At 36.9% G+C, this 23,294-nt stretch overlaps 1 protein-coding gene across 3 annotated transcripts; it reads left to right on the forward strand.

Moving 5' to 3' along the window:
• Positions 1-10,980: 10,980 nt before the first annotated feature.
• Positions 10,981-22,474, forward strand: LOC137393254 (WASH complex subunit 1-like). 3 transcript variants are annotated; one of them, XM_068079715.1, is made up of 9 exons: positions 10,981-11,075; positions 12,406-12,675; positions 14,675-14,851; positions 16,237-16,343; positions 17,392-17,603; positions 18,798-19,070; positions 19,985-20,181; positions 21,860-21,974; positions 22,132-22,474. In XM_068079715.1, exons 2-9 carry the CDS (start codon positions 12,427-12,429, stop codon positions 22,266-22,268), a joined length of 1,467 nt encoding a protein of 488 aa, XP_067935816.1. In that variant the 5' UTR covers positions 10,981-11,075; positions 12,406-12,426; the 3' UTR covers positions 22,269-22,474. The 3 variants fall into 3 exon arrangements, with proteins under 3 accessions (XP_067935816.1, XP_067935818.1, XP_067935817.1); XM_068079717.1 differs by having other exon boundaries at positions 10,993-11,075; positions 12,413-12,675; XM_068079716.1 differs by having other exon boundaries at positions 11,021-11,093.
• Positions 22,475-23,294: the final 820 nt, after the last annotated feature.

A 23,294-nucleotide genomic window follows, 5' to 3' on the forward strand; every position in this document is an offset into this window, starting at 1 on the left:
CCTGAAACATCCTGGCAGTCAGATCTCCTCAAACATCAAAACAATCGCATATGATAGAAAAATACCAATGCTTTATGATAAAATCTACTAAAATTTTGGGTAAGTTCATCTTTAAGAGGTCAGTTCTCAGGAACCAGAATTCAATAGCTTTGAAACCAAATATGTCTGGTAACCTGATAAAAAGCATGGAGCATGAACATATGAAGTTGGGATGAAATTGGCCAAACTGTAAATCATTGTTTATGCAGACTAACAGACAGACACAAAAACACATGCAGTAGTGTGCATCACTAACAACACTACTGGCACACATGCACAGACATGCAGACAAAATGGGATTTGTTAATATATATTGTGATAAAATATTTTTTACCAATTGTGATAGTCATATGAAAATAAATTTAATTCCAGCATTTACACACCCATTTGTTACCAACTAACATAATGTAACATCTAGATGTACTATACATCCTGAACAGCATAGGGGACCATAATTAAGTTCTATCGTACAGTTTAAAAATGGACCCTGAAGTTGTAAAAGTAATTATGATATGATTTGCTTGAGATAGCTGTTAAACATGTATTTGGTTAAACTGTTTGTTTAGCGCAGGACCCTGAACTATTAGCAAGGTGAAGCCATTCAACCAGCTTACCAATTCGCTGCCTTGCATCTGAAGCCATCAAAAGTACCCCTGCAATTGTCTACCTAAAATTCACTATGAGCTACGTAACAGTGTATCAAAGTCTGTGTCTGCTGTGTTCTCACTGTAATGTGCTTTATTCCAGTACTGAGTTTACAATGAATTGGTAAAAGACATCCCAAGTATATATATGTATAGAAAGCTGTTATAGCAAAAGTATTATCCTTGAATTATACAATAAGCAAGTAAACTTATTATATACTTATTCCATAAACAACCAGCTATGTATAATACTATAATGACATAGTAAATTTTATTCACAATGTAAAGCATTGATTGTCCATTCTAATGTCCTAACAGTGTCAGTTGTCAGGTAAACGTGTATCGGACAAAGTCAAGAAAAAACTGCCACATGAGATTGTTGGTCAACCACCATTTCTAATTCAGTCGCAATGTGATGCATTTTTATACATAATGAGTATTCGACCCCACAATATCTTAAGTAACACCAGATACCATGAATTTGTCTTTGTTAATTTTTTGTAGCTATAAAACGAACTGATTGTCCAAGTATCTGCTGTGCTCTGTCATTGATGTATGATGTAAAATAAGCAATTTTACAACCAACAGCGGATAGAGCCAACAATATTGGGTTAATTTAATTCGCTGCTACAAAATATATAAAGGATTACTTTGCAAAAAAACTTAGTAGTGATTATGGGTCTGATGTAGAAGAACTGAGTTTAATAAAAAGATGATGAATGACATTCCATATATTAGTATATATTGGTTATATATTCCATATATTAATAACTAGTCATAAGCTGATTTACTCTAAAGATTTTGAAGATAACAAAAGTTGTGACATCTACCAATGATATACAGCCCCCAAGGATAGCCGGCGGCTCTCATGTGGGCGGGGTTTAATGATGGAGCTCTGTTAGGATTGTGCTAGCCTGGGTTTCGGAGCAAACACAACTCTGGCGGGGCGGTCGCGTTGCCTTGTTAAGTTTTGGAAAACACGAATCGCTGTTATCGTTTCATTAGCTCATTCAGTCAGTAGACCCCGCGGTTCACAATAATAAACAACGATAAAAGACTTTGTCATTTTATATTAGGGATGGCAAAATATTGATCAAAAACTAGGAAAAAAAGGCCGTTGTTCGGGTAATTTCATGTAAATTATATTCAACTATAAGCATATACTATGACCTTTACCAATTTTAAAATTACTAAAAGTAGGTAATTTGCAATGTTTTATTTTGCATGGATTCATTATTTTGGTTAGGTATCACCCCTCCATTGTAGAAATTCAAGGTTTGCTATTGTGAACCGCGGGGTCTACTGACTGAATGAGCTAATGAAACGATAACAGCGAGTCGTGTTTTCCAAAACTTAACAAGGCAACCCGACCGCCCCGCGAGAGTTGTGTTTGCTCCGAAACCCAGGCTAGCACAATCCTAACAGAGCTCCATCATTAAACCCCGTCTTATGATAGCCGCCGGCTATCCTTGGGGGGCTGTATACCATTGCATCTACACAATGAAATTCTGCTATGAAATGAATGGCATCTATGGTTAATATTTTGAGAGAAAATGCAATTTATTTTCAAGTTATTTTCTTCTAGAATTATAGCTGTTGTTTGATTAGGTTGTTGAGACCTGGGCTCCACATATATCCGAGGTCACAACAGTTGCTTGGGCTCTATATGTATCTGAAGTCACAGCAGTTGCCTGGGCTTCCCATATATCTGTAGTCACAGCAGTTGCCTGAGCTCCACATATATCTGAAGTAACAGCAGTTGCCTGGGCTCTACATATATCTGAAGTCACAGCAGTTGCCTGGGCTCCACCGATATCCGAGGTTGTGACAGTTGCAGGTAATCACAGAAGTTATGAGAAGTTAATGATGCCGTGGTTGGCAATATATAAAGGAGGAGAAAAAGGACAAAGCCCTTCTTTAAGACTGTTACTCTATTTATACAATTTAAGACTCTCTATTTATACAGCGTTAACTATATATTCATGCTAAATAGGTATAAGAAATAGTTTTTGTTGAATGCTTAAAGCTTTACATTCAAGTCTCTTTTTTTCTAGCCCTACTATATTTTTCAAAAGTCTGATACCGTACTTTGAGTAGTTCTACACAATTGATTTACAATACTAAACAGACAATGCATCATCTTCCTTTTCTTAGTTTTGAGGTTGTTAGCTAGACTGCCATGCAACCGCCATGGCAAGTAAATATTCAATTTTTAAAATACCTTGCGCTCTAAAGGAATGGCTCATAATATGGACACTGCCAATAGGTACAACCAATGGCTGACCCCCAAGAGCCCCATTAAAAGTTAGTAGCTGATCGATTTATTGGAGTCACGTAAACATCTTATGTGAGTCATCGATAAATGCCTTTCGTGATTTTATCAATGCATTTTCTTTGAAATGTAATGAATATATTTAATTGAGATGCGCCGAGCACTCAACAACCTTTGTCCTAAAACAAAAGCAAATTATTGGAATAGTAATGAACATTATTTTTTTGTTTAACTCGAGGTACATATACTGGCACAAAACGTGACCAAAGGTATAGCGGATAAAAGAGAGCTTAAACGGTGTTGTGGAATCGCAAGTATGCCTAAATCAAAATCATCAACATCAGAACCTTCAACAGAGTAAGTATGGAATTGGAAGGTGAACGCTGAGAGGTAGATCTTTTATTCTTCGTCCCTCTTAATATTCCAGTCACACTAGCTAGTACTATACTATTACTACATAAGAAAGAACAGGAAGAGCCACATTCAATTAGCTTAGGTAGTTTATCACGCTTGTCAGCAAGAATGATTTACAAAAAAGTAATAAAGATATCACAACCTCAAACATAAGTTGAATTTTTGACTGTGGCGTTACAATTATAAGTTATTAAGTTAGGCAGATGCTTTTGAATATAAGTCGACATATTCCTTTGCTTAATTAATTTGCAAATAATAAACGTCTTGTTAGCTTCACTATAGGAAAAGCATAGAGTTTCGGAAGAAACAATGAAATATTTGCAATAATAATCTCGTCGAGCTATTAGTATCGCTACGAGCCACTCTAACATCACATATTTTTTGTGTCATTGCAGGAGTAAGTGCAAGGTATCAGATGGCAAATTAATTTGCAATACTGGAAAAAACACCAGCGTTTATGTAACAGGAAATCCTCCTATTGGTAAAAAAGCGGGCCGGATAGAGGTTGGTGTTCAATTCCGGTTCTAACAGTTTCTGGAAGAGAAAGAGGCAGCATTTATAATAATTGTCTGATGCAAACAACAACTTACTCTTCTACATGCTTTCTTAACACTTCAACAGGAGAGGAGCTTCATTTGAACATTTGTATGTGTTTATAATCAAGATACCATATATATCACCAGTGTTCTAGTTAGTATATGATGATGCTAGGGAGTTGCCTTGCTTTGAATAAATATCTTTAATATACAACATATCTTTCTCAATGCTGTGTTTATGGCTGCTCAGTGACTCAGCGGTATAGGTAACGCTTCAAACAAGAGACGGTGACCAGACAGGAGTCATAACGCAAAATTTTGTTATAAATTGATTAGATTTTAAACAACCAAGATGTTCCAAGTGTGGTACACCAAGTATACACCTGAGCAACCCATCACTCAGGAGTTGTAAAAAAAACATCTAAAAGTTATTAGGCTTACAGCTTTTCTTCTTTGAAAGCACAGAGAAGGTATTCAGTGAGCCCGCAGCCAAGCAATGGTATGGTATCATAGCTATTCATATACGTAAATCTACATATATCTTTCATCTACAGAACTGACAGTGTAGTGGTAGCCTTGACGAGAGATAGAATAAAATGCGGAAACTCTATTAAACTCCGCATTTCATTGTGGAGACTGTGAAAGGTTCAATAACTAAGATAGGTTTGTCATTTTAAGCTTTTGGTTGCTTGCTGTTCTTGTTTTATGTAGTCCCAAATGTGTCTGGTTATGTTCGGCTACTGATATTCATACCTTTGGTCATCTATAGCTTATTGAGATACCGACTAGTCATTTACCTAAATCTACATATCTTTCACCAAGTAACTTGTTGTTGCTGTAGGCTTTCGTGTGCTGACTACTAATTACTAAAAGACATGCCTTTTGTTGACAAAAAAGTAAACTTGATCTAATTGACTTACAAATAGGTAAGTAATCTCTGCCCTTGAAAAAGGCTATGGTTTCATGTTTAATATCAGAACCATGTACTGATAACAGTCTTGTAGGAAATGATAAGGATAATGTTTCCTCGCACTCTGTTTCATGACAATTATCTGAAGAACTGAGCGCACTATATTTGGCTATACCCTCAACAGTAATTATGTCATTTCTCATGTGACTTGTCATTTCTACGTCATGTGACTATGTCATTTCTCATCTGTAAACTTGCTAAAGTGTTTACCGGTTGCAAATGAATTGTCGTAGTCTATGAATAAATTTGGATTGCTGAGTATGTGGGTCACCGGGTTGATAAGATGAGCAACGTTGATTTGCCGTTGAAATACAACTAAGCTTATTTACATATAGAAGCAAAATAGGTTTGCTTCTTGCTGCAGAGCTCTGCTTACCTATATAAAAAGCATAACTTCTAACATGTGTTTTCTACATCAATTGATCAATCATCAATCATGAGAAATACATGATGACTCATACAGTGGTCAAGTACAGAATGTATTCAATTAAGCTATGCAGTAGTGACAGCCAACCATGCTATATGTCCACAAACAACACAAAGTGCCAGCCACATGTGACAAAATTATCAAAAACAAAAGCAAAGGTGAGTAATAATTAAACCATGCATACATTTATATGTGCAAAACATTAAGTAACCTGATTGAGTAATTTCTGAAATAGGATTTATTCTTGCTGCAGAGCACTGCCTGCCTATATAAAAAGCAAAACTTCTATAAAATTCCTGAGTGAACATTCGTTTTGTACATCAATTGATCAATCATGAGAAATACATGATGACTCATACAGTGGTCAAGTACAGAATGTATTCAATTAAGCTATGCAGTAGTGACAGCAAACCATGCTATATGCCCACAAATAACACAAAGTGCCAGCTACATGTGACAAAATTATCAGAAACAAAAACAAAGGAGAGTATAATAATAAAATTACATGTATCGTAAAACCTCAATTTGCACGCCATGGCACTATATTTTTTAACCGGAGTGGCGCTTTATTAAATGTGAAATTTAAATACCTGGTGCATGCATTTTTCAAATAGCTCGTCAGAATTTTGGAAGATAAATTTAACCCTTTTACAGGCAAAGCGAATGTTGCCTATATTTTGCACTTTCCTTCGAGTGGAACGACATTAACCCTTTTGGATAAAAATCTGCTGTAACTTATCTTCAACTTTTCAAATATCTCTAAATAAATATACATTGGGAAGCTGAGAAATATCTCTACCATTTGATATCTACTGCTTGCAATTAACCTGCGATGATATTATAACCCTGCGTTGCATTTTGTTGGAGCTTTCAAGTTTTGATTTTATTCTAAATTTGAAGACAAATCTTTATTTTATAACTATATTTAACAATGTTGTATAAAAAGTTCATTGTACTCATTGATCTGTTTGCTACAGTTAGGCAGCCAAAACTGGCTTTTTATATGCAATAGAAGAGTGGTTATGAGTGTCAATCCTTTGTAAAATAAGTTTAGATAGGCGCAATGGAGCTATAAAATAATATGCTATAAATCTACAATTTTATAAGTTATATAATAATTATTTATTGAGTGTCACAAAGACATGTATATATTTAAAAACAAGTGACATAAACAAATCATAATACGTACAAAAATGAACACTAGCATTTTTGAAACAAAATACTTGCATCGTTTGCTCGACTAGTTGCGTTCTGATGGTTGCCATTGTTCAGAACCATTTCATCTTGCTTTGACTGTTCAATACCTTCCACAGTGTCTTCTGACCCCAACTAATCTTATGCTCTGTGTAACTAGTCGGTATTAGCGTCCAAATTTTTTTTTTAGCAGAGTAAAACTTGCGCGTCGCCAAATTTCAAAAAAAGCTTAAGCTTTGCACCTGTTCAAACAGAAATTTAGCCTTAGTTTTTTAATTGCTAAACCGTTTTTCACATACATCAAAGTTTCAAGACCGCGTTAAATAAGAGACTGATATTAGCCTAATACAGCTATTAGTTATTTTTATGGTATTGCTTTGAAATTTTCAACGAAAAAACCGTAAATATTTTGAGTTGAAAAACAGACTTTGATACGAACAGAAACAATTAAAAACTGAAATGTTATCAAGTAACTGAGTCATTATTAGTACGATTTTGTGGACACTATTTTACTGGTCACTTACTATTATGGGTTTGTAAAGACCTAAGAATGTCAAAGTGGCAGTCAATTAGAGGTGGCGTTTAAATAAAGGTAGTGTTCAAATAGAGGTTTTACGATACATGTGCAACGAAGACCACAATTTGTGCCGATGTGCGTTGTTGCCCTTAAATCAACTACTAGACTATTGTTCATGTTGTCTGATTTTACATGTCTTTACTTGTTATATATTTTAATGTTTAATTATACGTCCTCTCAGCTATTGATCCTATAAACTAGCTAAAGATAATGAGCTTCAACAACAGAACTTGAAATAAAAGCTAAGGTACATTGATATACATGTAGCTCAAGTCAGACAGTGCATAAACTCAATGGCTCAGCTTGACAAATTAGTTAACTCATTTGCAAACATCCGCGAGTTAACTCGCGAAATACATCGTAGCTATATAGGCACCCAACTTGAGTTATCTCGCCTTGGAAACTTACCCATTCCATGTACAGTTATTTATAAGTAATAGAAGAAAACTTTTAATTAGTTCAAAAGAAAAATTTTTGGTTAATCAGGAAAACTAACAAATTTGCCTCAATGATATCTCTAGCCACAGTTATTGCCAAAATAGTATCCCGATACGATTGTCTACCTAAACCGGAAGTCTTTGCAGTGACTTTAAGTTTTACTGTTCGCGATCAATTTTTTCCACCCAGAAGTGAATATGCAGATTCCGAAGTGGTAAGACATTGAAAGACTGCATAAATCAAATTGAAACATTTTTAACCTTTCAAAGTTTTTATTGTTTTTTAATTCTACCAATTTGAATCGTTATGCTCAAATGAAAATGCACTTTTTAGGCAGTCAGCTATTATAGTGTAAAGGAATTTGCTGGCCTTTACTTGGCACGATCTAGACTATTTCATAAAGAAATAAATTGCGTGTGGTTTTGTTCAATTTTTTATTAGAGAAGGAAAATCCACTAGCCGAGGAGCGTACGGCCATTTGCTCTGCTCAACTAAATGAGCGCACTCCTTTATATATAATAATATCACCCGTTCCGGCAAATGGTTAGAATACCTGCTAACAAGGTGAATAAACAGGATCGCTAGTGCGTTGGTATGACAGCAACTTAAGTGACGATAAATGATAGCATAACGTGTAAAACAACGATATAATAAAAAGGACATACAATAAAATAAGACAACACATGAGTGACAACAAGTGACAGCACAACGAGTAAAACAATGATAAATTAAAAAGGACAACACATACAATAAAATAAAAAATGTAACATCATGGCCCGGCGTCACCACAATAGTCAGCCTAAAGTTATCATTCACTTTCGATAGGATCATATTGGTTCTTAGCGCTGTCTATGAAGTCTGATAAGTCAAGAACAGAGTTATTGAACATATTTTTATTATTTGGAACATGTTTATGACAGTTTATTTGAGTTATATTGTCATGTAGATTAGCTATGTTTTGGTTCGAAGGATGATACTTCCAAAGAAAAGTTCGAAATTAGAGTTTCATGATTTTCATGTTCATGACTAACTGTATATGCATAAATAATATTCATATCTGTGTATTGTATGTAATAAATCAGCAATTTTAGTCAAACTTTGTATATTTTGCAAATGTTATGGCACAAGTCTAACTTTGTTTTACCAAATAACAATTTTTTCAAAATCGGAAATTTTCTGAAACTACCTTCTTTGAGACACAGATCTATATGAAAAGGATATGAGTTGTCTATATGAATGTAATATCATTTGAAAGAAAAAGAGACTTGGTTGGTTCTTGTGAAACTTGAAAGAGGAAATTATCTCTTGTAGTAATAATTTTAATTACGCAACTTTCTTAAAAATGAGCGGTATTTGGGACTAATCGCCTGGAAATTAGTCGAGTGCGAATGAGTTAAAAAGCTACAGGCATCGTCAGAGAGAACATTTCTAGCCATACCATGAGCGTTTATATAGAAGTTTTATTCTGGAAACATGCAGCATTCATGGTTGTCAGTAAATCGTTGAATAGAAGTTACTGCTGCTAATTGTAAGTATATTGTTGGTTTTTGTTTTACACTTATGTGTTTTTGCTGCTTTTCACATTTCACACTTTTGGTGTTGTATCTCTAAATTGTACAGGTCACAAACCTTCTTAATAAAATGTCATGAAAAAAGACTTACAAAAACAATTCCATTCCATCACAAGTAGTATGTCTTGTTGCGACACTTTATGATAGTAAATACATGTAATACTTAATCTGATTGGACACATACTTGTCCTGTCTTAAGACTTCACAAGCTCTGACCTGTTCAGATTACTGTCCACTGTGGTTAGGTTTGGCAGGTAATTGCTGCAATGAACCTGAAGATGTTAAAACACTGGCACTTTCTGTTCTCAATGTCCCAATTGACCTGTATTTGTGTTCAAAATGTTCCGAAATAAAAACAATTGTAATTACAATAATAATTATTTAGGTCTGTGTAAAGGGCATATTAGCCGACTATTATTTCAAGTTCAAGCAAAAGTAAAAACAGAGTTATCCATTCATTATTGAGTAAAGCACTGCTCGGAGTAAGTGTATCAATCAAGATTTGTGGTTGTTATTGTCAACACACATATATCAACACTGCATGTGACAACACGGTATTTCCCTGCTCAACAAGCCTTGGAGCCAGCATCTAAATATTTCAGACGCTGAGCAAACATTTTAACAGGTTGAAAGTTGGGAAAGACAATTAAACTCTGTGTGGTACTAGCTTATAGTGCACTGTTTATTAATCCCTATTGAGTGATCTTTTAATCTAGATGTGTTTTATTGTACTCTTTTATGTGTGTGTTTAATTTTCCTTACATCTATTATGTATTGCCTATAAATTAAAACAAAGCACTTTATCTACCTATAACATTATAGACTAACTAGGTGAATGCCCTGCGTTGCACGGGTAATAAAACACAGTTTATAAACATTACCTTCATTACCTTACCTACTACGTTACCTGTACACTACATTACAGGGCCAGTAACCAGTGTTGTCACATATTGCTAGCCCTGTAAGCTCTGCCCACTGCATAATTATGTAGGTAGGTGCATTACAACAAAAACTCATCTTCATGCACAATACAAAACTAAAAACTCCAAACTATCTCTGAATCTCGCGAGCATATTTGGAAGCGATGTTACGGTTACTGGAAATCTTTTATATTGCATCAGCAAGCAGGTTACAGCGGCTAGGTTGACAACTTATATATTGTACAGACAGGCAACATTAGTGGGCTTTATTGGCAACCTTCTCGATTGCATCAGCCATATAGTCATGTCCCTCCGACCATTTCCACCACAGGACCCTATAGGAGTTGCCATCTCTTTGACCAGGGTACGATGATCGGACGACTCCTTTTCAAAATTTTAACTGGCACTACATCAAACCTATAGCATTTTAAATAGAATTGTGCTGACTAATTTAGAGCATGAAAACTCTTGTTTTGTTGTTACCTTAGCAGCTTGCCCTTACTCCTGCAAAAGTTCATTTCAACCTTTTTGCCACATACACGATAGATTTGACTGACATATTCCTACACTGTACATATCTTATTTATATGCCCTTTATATGTAAGTCTACACCCATTTCACCAGCCATATTCCTGAGCTATAAACAAACATGGAAACTCGACATGAAAGCAAAATAATGTCTAAGAACTATGGAAGTAACATGTGGCCACATGTATTTGCGATTCTGCGGGCAGGTCTATGTAAGACGAGGAGGCAGACGACTTACGGCAAGTTTCCTGTCTTTGGACATCCTTTTAGATCATCGGGAAAGTAAATCTCTCGTATGTAATTGCTCTACAGACCGTTCTGCGTAAATATGACGGAAACTCTTGTGATGGGACGCATGACAGCTCTAGCTGTGTATCATAACTTGATATCTGAATATTGACAGCCGACCCGTAATAACTACTAAACGAATCCCAGCATTTTTAGTGTTACAAGGCCACAACCAGGAGGCGTAGAAGAAATTCATTCGATTACCTAGCGTATTAATAGAGTTTATGGTTCTGCATACCGAGAGCAGAGAGATTCTTGTATGTGTTTGTGAAAGAATTGAGTTGCTACTTTATTACAACCGGTTAACAAATATGCCATGACTAAATTACTTTCGTGCTCAATATTAACACTTATCTATCTACAATGTCGGCAAAACGACACCTGACAACTGGGTAACATATCAAACCGAGCTTGAGCCAAGGCCACGACCATAGGCAATTTTTACTATTTATATTAATTTAATTGTTTAACTGTTCTTTGAGCTTATATGGAAGGCAACTGTATGTATGTATCAAAAGTATGGTCGCTCCGGGAGTTTTGATAGAGATTTCGAAAATTCGAGAGTTTACAGCACAATATTCTGAGCATTTTATGGTGTTTTGTGTCAGATGACGTAAAAAGATGTAACGGAATTTTTGATGCACTGCTTATTCATTACTTTTGAATGCTCGGTAGTACTAGAAAGCATGAAAACGGGGAATAAATATAAATTTATGTGTCTTCAATTATCATTAAATATAGACGAATTTTCGACTAATGCGCCGCTCAATTCGTTTTCTTTCGAACACACTAGAGCTAATGCAAGTTGTCTATGTCTTAAATTTATGTTATCAGCCAGCATTTGGTAGTTATGTCATGCTGAGGATTACGGCTAAGGTTAGTGGCAGTGTGTTAGTGTATTGATAATATGTGTGGCGAATGGAAGATCTTTGATTTAAGTTCTCCAACTATTAGTGGTAGGAAGCTGTTCTTTTAGGCCAATTTCTGACCATATATTGTCTGTGTTTCTTTATTGGCCATGGCTCTAGTAGAAACCATGGATGCCGGTCAATATTTTATCAGGTCATCCTATAAACTTGACAGTGCTGTGTGTTTCTCTTCGTTAGTTAAAATTCGAAATAGGAATATCTTGTTTTCTTGTGTCTTTCAGCAAGTGTGTCAATTGGTTTTTTATGTCGGTAAAATGAAGAGTAGAGTTTGATTAGGTTACTGATGATGCACGTGAGTGGGCATGAAACATTTTTGTTAATTTTGCTCTATATATACATGTATGTGGCAACAAGCAATGAAGTAGTCGATGTATTGAAAAGTTAAAAAAGTTTTTGTTTCAGTTGCAATAGCTCATTCATCTATATCATAGTATACAGCAATGCTAAAGGAATTAGCTTTGCTACTAGACAAATATATAACATAAATAATTTTTATGCTTGCTATCGCACCCAATAGACTAAATGGTGCTATCGCACCAAATGCTTGCTATTCACCAAGTTGCGTTTTTTTCTGGATTTAATTCGACAAACCATTTTTGTGTAAAAAACGAATAAATATTTATTTGCCTGCTTTAATTTGTTCATATCTTTTATTCAGCATGCAGGTTAAGTTTGGCTGATGAAAGGCTTGATAATGCAGAACAGCCCATACAGGGTTCAGCTGCTTGCCAGTGACCTCCAGCATGAGGAGCTTATTCACCAGGTCGCCGAATCTCTTGATCAGTTGAAATGTGTCATTGATGATGTTTTTTCAAATGTGGAGAAGAAGCTGGCCACAAACAAGTCTAGACTTGCCCGCATTGATGAAAGAGCTAGGCTTGTCCGACTCAAGGTTGACAAACTTAAAGGCCGGAAGAAGGCCACTCAGGTTAGTTATTTTTAGTAGGCTACTAAGGCTCTAATTCTGAAAGTTATCTGGTGAAAACACTCATGATCAACCTCTTTATAATATGTATGATAGAATAGGTTCAATAAATTCTGTTGTAAACAAAAATAAAATAAATTTTGGGTTTTACAATTAACTAAGTTTTTAAAATAAATACTTTTAGAACTAAAATTTTTCGAAATGAACAACTTTTAAAAATTGTCTTTTTTGTCTTAAAGCACATAAATTACATAATTTTTTTATTATATATTTCAATACATCAGTCTTGGCTTTCGAATGAGCCTATATTCAATACACAAAAAATAATAGAACTATGAAAAACGGGGTGTCAAAAGTACGTCCTGCAAAAAAAAACACTTGGTTCAGGTACTCAAAATGTGGCGTCATAATTCTCATTTAGCCTTAGGTCGTCGATCCCTTTCGCTGCCATTGAGGCTGCGTTTTTCTGTGACAATCGGTGCTGTTAAACCCGGAGAGCGCTAATAATAAACTAAGATTCTAGATAATCAACAATGCCAGCGATCGTGCTAACGCCCGACAAATACAAACACATGTTCTGGGTTAATTAATTATGCTTCAATAAATGTACTGTCGTTGATAAAGGTAATGAAATCACATCGATTAAATTATGACCTGCGGTTGTGGTTGCATGGCCCTAGGACTAAATGTCAATCCCACTTTCGCCGATCACTTTCGCGAGATCACGCAATGCTTGAAATTAATTAGTCTCAGTCGTCACCCTTAACATCGCATTACAAATAAAGAGCTAGTGCATAATATCATCGGGAAAATATAGTATGGTTCTTAGAGTCTGAGGTACTTATCATGGAAATAATATGTACATGGAGAACTAATGACACTGATTCCTTTGTCATCTTCATTCGTTCTCTGGAGTTGTCCTACCTTCGTCTGCCACTAGCGTCATTATCGTCACTTTCGTAGTTGATAAATAAGCGGTAAGAGCAAAAAACAACGAATACGAGAATTGTGATGTCACAATTTTCGAGACTATGCCAGTAAACTTTTTCGTGATAGAGCTCTGGAAAAAATCCTATAAACACCAACCAATGTCTGTCTCACCATGGCAAACAATAGCTCATTCGAAAGCCAAGACTCTGATGTATTGAAATATACAATAAAAAAATTATGTAATTTATGTGCTTTAACCGTATTTCTCTAGTTCATAATATTTACAATGTGTGTTATGAGTCGCTTTTTAATGAGTCGCTTTAAGCAAGTTGGTGCGACTGTTGAAACAGTATAGATGGTGACTCGTGACATCACCATAATATTAATGGAGGGGAGCTAGTGAGGAAGGGCGGAGGTTAGGGAAGAGAGGATAGGTTAAAGGAGAGGAAACTATGAAAGGGAATATAATTGTGTGTGTCAGCAGAGATCGAGTATTATGTCTGCTTAGGTTACTGCAAGTGCAAGCAGAGGCTGAGCATGTTTTCAAGAGCTTTGTTACATAAGTAAGGGCTCTGTGGTTCTGGCTGCACACGTCTGAGTCCGGTGGCAAGGGAACCTTGTCCACTAGAGACATGACAAGTGGCAGAGAGCAATTTAAGGCTGGATGTCATCCCATGTCACCACCAGTGGCCTCTCCTTGGGAATTCCATGTCACCACTAGTGGCCTCTCCTTGGGAATTCCATGTCACCACCAGTGGCCTCTCCTTGGGAATTCCATGTCACCACCAGTGGCCTCTCCTTGGAAATTTAACCCCAAACCTGTTGCTTGCAGATCAGGGGCTCTAGAGCACTAGGGCACTAGGCCCCGGCTGCTCAACAATGTTGTTGTTAAAGGGTAGAGACAAACACAGTCTTCAATTTTCATTAGTCTTACTTTACAGGGATTGTCTACTGAAGTTGTCTACTTATTTAAAGATACTTCCTGGTTTTTAACACTCATAAACTTTTACTTTGAAAAATATTCTTTGAATTGGTTGTACTTTAGTATTTACGCAGTCTGTCTAACTAACAGGTATTCTCAAGTGCCAAGTACCCCGGTGCAGATATGTCTCATGTCTACGAGACTATGTTCAGTGAGAAAGGCGCGTCGCTGCCAAAGAAACGGGTACATTATAAAATGAAGGACCGACAGCACTTTCCTCCTACTGATGAGAACATTAATGACAAGCATAAATTCTACAGTGTCAAGGTTAGTGAGTTGCGCTTGGAGATCAATTTAAGAGAATTATATTGTACGATTTGATCTTTATACCAATATATAGATAGTATTAAATTTACAGCAACAGAGTCTGAACTCGGTTATTTCAATGCGAGTATAAATTTGTTGCTGCCCTTATTGTCAGCATGAAATCATCAAGCTACTTGCATCTGATGAAACAGTTGGAAGAAAAGTATCCGAAGGAACTTCTTGCAGCAGATTTTTTTAGGAAAGCAGCTGGTTGATAGAATTACTGTTGTAATCGCACAATCTGACTATCTGCTGCACGAGTCTTTCCCATCAGATGTTTTAGATTTTGTTGAAGCAAATTCAGCGCTTCGAATATTGAGATAAAAATTTTGCGATTGTATCTTAAGCCTGTTCCTATTTACGCTGCAAACACCGGTATCAGGATCGCAGGGCTATTGGCGGTGAAATGAGAACCTACGCGCCGAGTACCGCCGGTAGTTGCTGCTGGCAGTCAACGTAAGAGTTCACCGCTGTTCAACTTTTGCAAGGAGCAGCAGGCAAAACATTCCCATCAAGCAGCCATTTTCATGCGATAATCAGGGACGATTAGTTTTTAGTTTTCGAGATAGTTTTATGTGATTGTAAGCCGCCGAGCCTAGCGCCGTAAGTGTTTTGCTGCGTGAGATTACCTCTGGGGTCTGCAGCCGATATGGCAGCCAAGTTTTACTCAGTCATGGTAAAGCCCTATAATTCTGTACTATCTCAAGTACTAGCTTAAGGGTGTCACCCGTACATCTGATGGTGTCAACGCTGGGCTCAGCATGTTGGTATTTGTATCACTGGCCTCACATTGACTAATTCTGTTTGCATCATGATGAGCTCCTGGAAATGACTAGCTATTATTATTATGATGGTTTGTTTTATAATTAATAAATTTAGACTAAGATCTTTTATAATAGCCTGAAGTGTATACAACTTTATTGGCGAATGCAGGCATTACTAAAAACAATTTTTCTATCTTTGATGCAGTGAAACGATATCTCGGCGATGTTACATGTTTATCATTCTTTTTTATTAACATACTTGTCATTAATACCGATGGCTCTACTACGAGTTCTATGTTTAATTAGGGTTTCAAAGTAATCAAGGTCAATCATGCAAGCTGTTGGCAGCACTGATAGGATGTTGGCAACACTGATAAAATGTTTTGTAGATTTGTATTTTATCTAATTTATGTAGCCAAAAATTTGTGGTTCCTGTTTTTGCTTTTTCTGAAAATTGGCCGTGCTACTTGTGCTCTTCTGATGAAAGTATAATATCAGTTGTTGGCGTTTTTTGTAATAGCAGATTATATTACCACTATTCTTTTAAAGAAACTGGGTCATTAATTTCTTTAATGCCTACAGGTGGCAACGCAGAAGCCCTTAGATTTATCCAGCGAAGGTCTCGGCCGGTTACCTAGCAATATTGACTCTATCAATTCTCTGCTTCTCTTCAACACAACGGAAAATCCGTAAGCACTCTCTTCTATTTCGCCTATAATTGGGTTTCTTTAAATTCTCAATTAAAAATCGTATTTTAGTAATCTAAGTAACTTGTAGATTATTCTAATGATTATATCTGAATAAGTGGCCATCATCTGTAATACACACTCAGTAAGTTTCCATTTAGGTGGTGGCGCTGTAAAACCTGGTTGTATAATGGTACATCAAACAATTTGACAGTTTTTCAAACATCGACATTCATTGACATACTGCCGAAGTAAATCGAATAATTGATAACAAAGGTTTTGATGGATCCCAGTATATTCTAGTGGAAAAATTAAAATTTTAAAAGTTTTTAAAAGAGTTGTAAAATTTCAATTCTTCCAGTTTTAAAAGTAAAAATTATTGGCTTTTAAAACTGAAAGAGATCCAATTTTAAAAGTAAAGATTGCTATAGTTTCGTTCTTGTTATGCAATTTTTTTCAATTCACTTGGTTGGAATGCCCCCAAAAATGTATAGTGTTGGGTTTTGTGTCCAACAGCGTTCACCGATTTACCCTAATTTTTCATACATCTCAGTCAAAAAATTCTAATTCATTCTTTGACACACAAACACGTCCCTCTGCGTCAACACACTGGATCCTTTACTACCATCAGTTCAAGGAAACTATGATTATTAAAGTATTTTCGTGCAACCAAAACTCTGGACAAACTTTCATAGTCCGCAATCTTAGTATAGAGGTACTCTATTGGCACCCCTTATTAGTGCAGAGTACATACAGGTTACAGCTTTCCTAGTTTTTTGGTTGACATATTTTCGTGGAAAAAGCTTGCTTTTTATACCTCAGCAGAGGCTGTGATTCCAGGGCTTGGTTTTCTGGTGGATAGAGCAGCACACAAGTTTTTTGTAGGTTCCTCATTGAGAAATGAAATGTTTCAACAAGAGAATCTCTCAGTTTCAAATAACCATATTTAAAAGATTAAGTGATGGTTGTGCTACTATGAAGCATTATCTTTCAAAATGTAATGTAATGCTTCATTCCAACGTTACTCTTCTTTAACACACCTTGTTTATAGCTACAACAAGTATGTGATGCTAGATCCTAGAGGTGTAGTGACAAAGATCAGGGACTCTGTAACTGATGAAGCCTTTGGACCAGCTGATGCACCAACCACAATAGCTCTAGGAGAAGAGGCTATTAGTCAGAAGCAAGAAACATACATTTACCGGCCCGACTTGGGAGAAGTACCGCTAATATCTGTCCCAGATTCTCTACCTGATCTATTAGGTATGATTTCAGTGTCTAGACTTGTTACTTCTAGTTCTAATTTAGGGAATGCTAACATGGTACCCGAGATTTTTATCTTTTTAAATGGTTACCCACGAGTGAGAGACCTACCGTGTCGTTGATGGCTCCGCGTTGCTACTAGCTGAAGGAAAAAGAGATCTTTAAACAGGAAGACATCTTAACATGGTTAGACTTAACCAACACGTAACTAATACAAAAAACTATTGTCTGCAGTGCTGGAATACTGAGCTACTTGCACCATGGCATTAAGCATTTAGAGGACTCCTAAAGAAGTTTCCTGTTTCTTTTGTTTGCTAATAGCTTTTTTCCACAATTGATTTGGCAGCAATTATAATGATGTTAACAGACAGTCCTCAAAAATACTGAAAACAAAAATTTATTGAGATGGATCGCTGCCAGGGTTGTTTGCGAGGGTTTTTGGCGGAGGTTGTTGGCGAGGGTTGTTGGCGAGGGTTGTTGGCGAGGGTTGTTGGCGAGGGTTGTTGGCGAGGGTTGTTGGCGAGGGTTGTTGGCGAGGATTGTTGGCGAGGGTTGTTGGCGAGGGTTGTTTGCGAGGGTTGTTGGCGAGGGTTGTTGGCGAGGGTTGTTGGCGAGGGTTGTTGGCGGAGGTTGTTGGCGAGGGTTGTTGGCCAAGGTTGTTGGCGAGGGTTGTTGGCGAGGGTTGTCGGTGAGGGTTGTGGGCTTTTACAAGATGCAGGATATTGTTGCTATATTGAAAGCTATATATATATTGTATTATATTATATATATATTGTTTCTATATTGTTGCTATATAGAAACTGTATTGCTCATTCTTCATTATAATAAGAGCTGTGTCTGGCTGTCCAAAACCACACTAAAAGTGCGAGGAAAAAAGATTTTCTCACACGGGAATCAAACCCGGGGCATCAAGTTTAAAGGCAAGCCCATTACCACTGCACCACTCAATCACCATGTCACTGTTCGGGATAATCATACTGATTACTCATGAGGATCTCTTAAACTGCACGAGACTAGCAAACATAATAGTATAATATAGTGCTCAACTATATTTCAGGCTGGTTTATATGATTCGAAATCAACACGTAGCTTACCAGGAGACCTTTTCTAGATAAGTCTTTTAGCATTTCGACTGCATTACCGACAAGAGGTTATAGACTGTGGACCACATTACACTCATGCCATTGCTTTTAGATGTTGCTGATGATTTGATTTATGGAGCGGAAACAGGCCCTTCAATTGCTCCATCTGTCTTCAGCCAAGCTGACTTGCCAGAGCTTCCTGCTGTCGTAGAAGAAAACACCCATCAGCCACTTCCAGGTTCTGCTCCACCTCCTCCACCACCTAGTAATATTGCTCCGCCTCCTCCTCCACCACCAGCTGCAGCTCCGCCTCCTCCAGCAAATGTTCCGCCTCCACCCACTGGCGTACCGCCTCCTCCGCCAGGACCTCCACCTCCACCAGCAGGTTATTTTTTACTCTTAAACGTAAGATAATGACATGCTAGATGTGTATTTAGTTGCTTGAGGTGGTATAGTTGGTCAAGTGGTGGCATGATAGAGTTAGTAGAGTGCTGCATGGTACATTAGGTAGAATATTGAGTGGTGTCAAGGTTGAGTGTCAAGGTTGAGTGTCAGTTATAATATTTATACCAAACAGTTTTTGCCAAATTTCTAACGCTCAAATGTTGGGACTTTCCTAAATACCGCTGCGTCTGTTCTTATATGTCCATTTTGTAAAGATTAATGGATTCCCTATGAGGAGCTAGTGAACTGTTCATCCGCTATGTTAGCTCCAGTCATTTGGCTGCCTTCAAATCATACTGAGTTGTTTCAGTCTAGAGACGAGGTGTCAACACATCTAGCTTCTGTACTCTTGACTTATAAACAGCCATTCTACATCCCTAGAATATGTATCGGCATTTTCACTTGTAATAGTAATATTATATACTATTTTACTGTACACTATGGCTAAATAGGTAAATGATTAACAAACTACCCAAGCATTCTAGGTATCGGGTCATCACAATTTAGAGTTTTCTTCTCTGTTTGTTTGCGTTCATAATTATATAGCTGATTAACCAGCCCTATGATCAACTTTAAACTTTAAAATGCGACATAGAGTAAACAATAGAGTAAACAAGAGTTTTAATGAGGGAAATCATTGATTATTTTACCTCTTTCATACATCCCAAGGAAGTTCTGTAAGACTTTCTACATAAATAAGTATAATATAATGTATTGTTTATTACAAGCATGTTTTGTCTTCCTCTATGACAAAATACAATATTTTAAAACATTCATTGCAATGTTATCGAAATATATTACTGCTATGCCTAACTCATCATTAACTTATCTCATCAACTACCACTGATGTTGCAGCAGCACCTCCAACTCCTATGGAAAATCCTCCGTCAATGCCTGCTGCCTCAACAGATGCTGTCCCTGCACCACCTATATCGGCACCTGAACCCAAGGCTGATGATGCAGAAGGAGGAGGAGGGGGCAGAGGTGACCTTTTAGATGCTATCAGAAATGCTGGAGGCAAGGCTAAGCTAAAGAAAGCGTCTGAAAGAAAGGTACTTTTTGTCCCACTAACAACAACATGACTTGCTGAGTTGTGTTTAGGACTACAGTCTTACCTCGACATATGTGTGCTCCAACATACGTGTGCTCCAACATACGTGTGCCCCAACATACGTGTGCCCCAACATACGTGTGCCCCAACATACGTGTGCCCCAACATACGTGTGCCCCAACATACGTGTGCCCCAACATACGTGTGCCCGAACATACGTGTGCCCAAACATACGTGTGCCCCAACATACGTGTGCCCCAACATACGTGTGCCCCAACATACGTGTGCCCCAACATACGTGTGCCCGAACATACGTGTGCCCCAACATACGTGTGCCCCAACATACGTGTGCCCCAACATATGAGAAAATCGAGATACGAGCAAAGTTGTAAGTTTCCGGCTTGAGATATGAAAAATCTTTGAGATATGAACCAGTTCTCGTCTTCTGGATGGCCACTAAATGGCCAAGTATGTCAGAGGCCTTTTGCAAAAACAGCATAGCTCAGTCATGCTGGTCGAATCAATTTGAAAAAGGTTTCAAGAAGGTTGGCTAAAAGTTATAGTAAACGCGAGGCAAAAAGCCTTGAGCCGGAAACAGATAATACAAAATTAAGACCAAACAAAATTAAATTGGAGTTTAGTAAAATATTAAAACTTAGCTGTGTGTGTTTCGTAAGTTAAATTCAAAGTTTATGTTAAGTTACGTGGCGTTACAAAAGTGTAGTTTCCTGCACTCATTGCTGTAAATTCTCTCTCAAGTCGCCGTTAGCTACCTGTCTGTCTTTAAGGTAAGAATTCCATACAGTTCTGTACATAGTGATGTTACATTTTATTGCAGATCACAACTACTAAATAAGCATTTGTTACTTTGTAAGCGTAGGTACTGAATTGAAACAATTAAAAACATGTTTTTCATTATAGTATCTTGTTTTTAAGATTTTTTATAGTATGAGAGCTAATTAATTTGTCCTTAGTTATTTTATATTGGAAACCTTGCATTGGTATATGAAAGCATTGACAAACGAGCATTGACATCGACAACGCAAATGGGTTCCAGAACGCATTTGTGTACATTAATGTTGAGGTATGACTGTAACTGTAAAATATAACCATCTGGTTGTTCGGTCTGGGGATAGGATGTGTAGTTGAGGGCAACAGAACGGAACTCTCTATCAACTTATTAGAACTCTCTACTAACTTATTAGAACTCTCTACTAACTTATTAGAACTCTCTACTAACCAGTAGCAGAATTGTGTGATTTTTAACTCGGTTTGTCAGCTTGCATGCTTAGATTTATGAGGTGTATGGATTTTACAAGTTTGAAGATGAAAAAAACTAGTTTATTCTTAGTTATTTTGAGGTGAGTTTATAATTTACCTGTATTAGTCTGTCATTTACTTAATGGTACATTAGAGAGATGCTAGCAATAGGTTTTAGTGCTGCCTTTAGAATAACTAACAATGTTTAAGATCTTATCAACCCTGACTACTATCTCAATTTGAAACTGAATTGATTTCTGTTGAAAAAGTTGCAAGTTTTAAGATAAAGCGTTACAGAACTTGTGTAGATTTTCTATCAGCTGATGCTATGTTTCCTGTTGTGTCAACATTTACCAATTTACATGAAATTCCTTCAGTTATATCAGACATTGGAATGCGGTATGTCAGAATTTTTTCAGGTTGAGAAGAAGAAAGAGAAAGTTGCATCTGGTGGAGGAGGAATGGATCTGATGTCAGACTTGGCAAGCAAGATTGCTCTCAGGAGACGAGGCATCGCCGGTTCCTCCAACACTGGTAGGACTTCCTGTTTTATGTTCGCTCCATCTAATGATCTCCCTCATTACCTTCTATAGAGATTCTCTCTGACAACAACCAATGTATTTCGTTATTCACTCTACAGTGACTTAGCCCTTTTGTTTTTGTTATCATTTCTCTAATGCTTTCTGTTTAGCTGCCAAAGAACCCGACTCCATTGCCCCGCCTCAACCAGTAGCCCCACCCACTGATATGATGTCCAAGATGTCAGAGCTGATACCCTACAACCCTGTGGCTGATGATAAGGATGATGATGATGAGTGGGAAAATTAACATATCTCTGCTCATGTGAAATTGTCCTCTCCTGCATCTTTTATATTACTTTCTATGACTCATCCTCAACATAAATATGCATATTATTTACTAAGATTGTAAATGCTCATAAATTAACTTTTTGAAAAAAGTTTTGCAAATAGTATTCATGCCTGTTTAAATGATTGTCTTTTGAGAAGAAAATAAAGAATATATTTATCACTGTTTGGAGTCGATTTGTGGGTATTAGAAAGGGAAGACGATTATCAATAGGTATCAATAATGCTCTAATATAACTATACATGCTCTCTCCTAATTACTCCAGTGAGCCTATGCTAAAGCCAATACATCATTCAATTGTACTTGGTAGTGTAATACCACTCTAGCTCTTGGTACATGTGGATATACAAATACATTGATGTATCATGGTCTACTATCCATCTACTTCTGGTATCCTGATTTCCTGCTAGCACCTTGCCATTGCAGGCGTGATACTGACAAAAGCATTCAGCTCATGGTAATCTATGAATGAGATCATTTTGTTTTTCTGTGGCTAAATATTATTAAAAATGTTATGAAAACATCAACAAGCCTATCCTACTACACTGTCTCACAGCCCACCATTAGCTAGCTAAAAACCTAAAACAAGTTGTATGACAACCTGTGCCATTTAGGTTCTCAATTAGCCAGTAGAGATGTTAAAAAAATTCACAGTAGAGACTTTCTCAACGCCTCAGAATTATTATACGAGGGTCAGTCAATAAGTAGTGGGAGTTTTGTCACAACTTCTGTTCTATTTTATCTAGCAAATTAATGTTTTCTAGACTTTTTATAAGTAGGAGTTGTCATCACACCCCCTTTTGGATATTACTTACTGTATATGTGAACTGGCTGTCACGCTGAAAGCATGCTCACTCATAGAGCAAAGAGCTGTTATAAGATTTTTAGCAGCTGATAGTGTAAGACCAAGTATCATACATGGTACAATGAAGAACTAGGCGAGGAAAGCTGTATGTCACAAACAAGCTGCTATAGATAGGACGGTTG

The sequence above is a fragment of the Watersipora subatra genome, chromosome 4, assembly GCF_963576615.1.
Source record: "Watersipora subatra chromosome 4, tzWatSuba1.1, whole genome shotgun sequence".
NCBI classification, from domain to species: domain Eukaryota; kingdom Metazoa; phylum Bryozoa; class Gymnolaemata; order Cheilostomatida; family Watersiporidae; genus Watersipora; species Watersipora subatra.

Bases quoted from the DNA above. Each gene is read 5' to 3' on its own strand.
- LOC137393254 (XM_068079715.1), top strand. From the start codon at position 12,427: ATGAAAGGCTTGATAATGCAGAACAGCCCATACAGGGTTCAGCTGCTT. The intron at 12,676-14,674 runs GTTAGTTATTTT...TCTAACTAACAG, and splicing joins GCCGGAAGAAGGCCACTCAG to GTATTCTCAAGTGCCAAGTA. The intron at 16,344-17,391 runs GTAAGCACTCTC...CCTTGTTTATAG, and splicing joins TTCAACACAACGGAAAATCC to CTACAACAAGTATGTGATGC.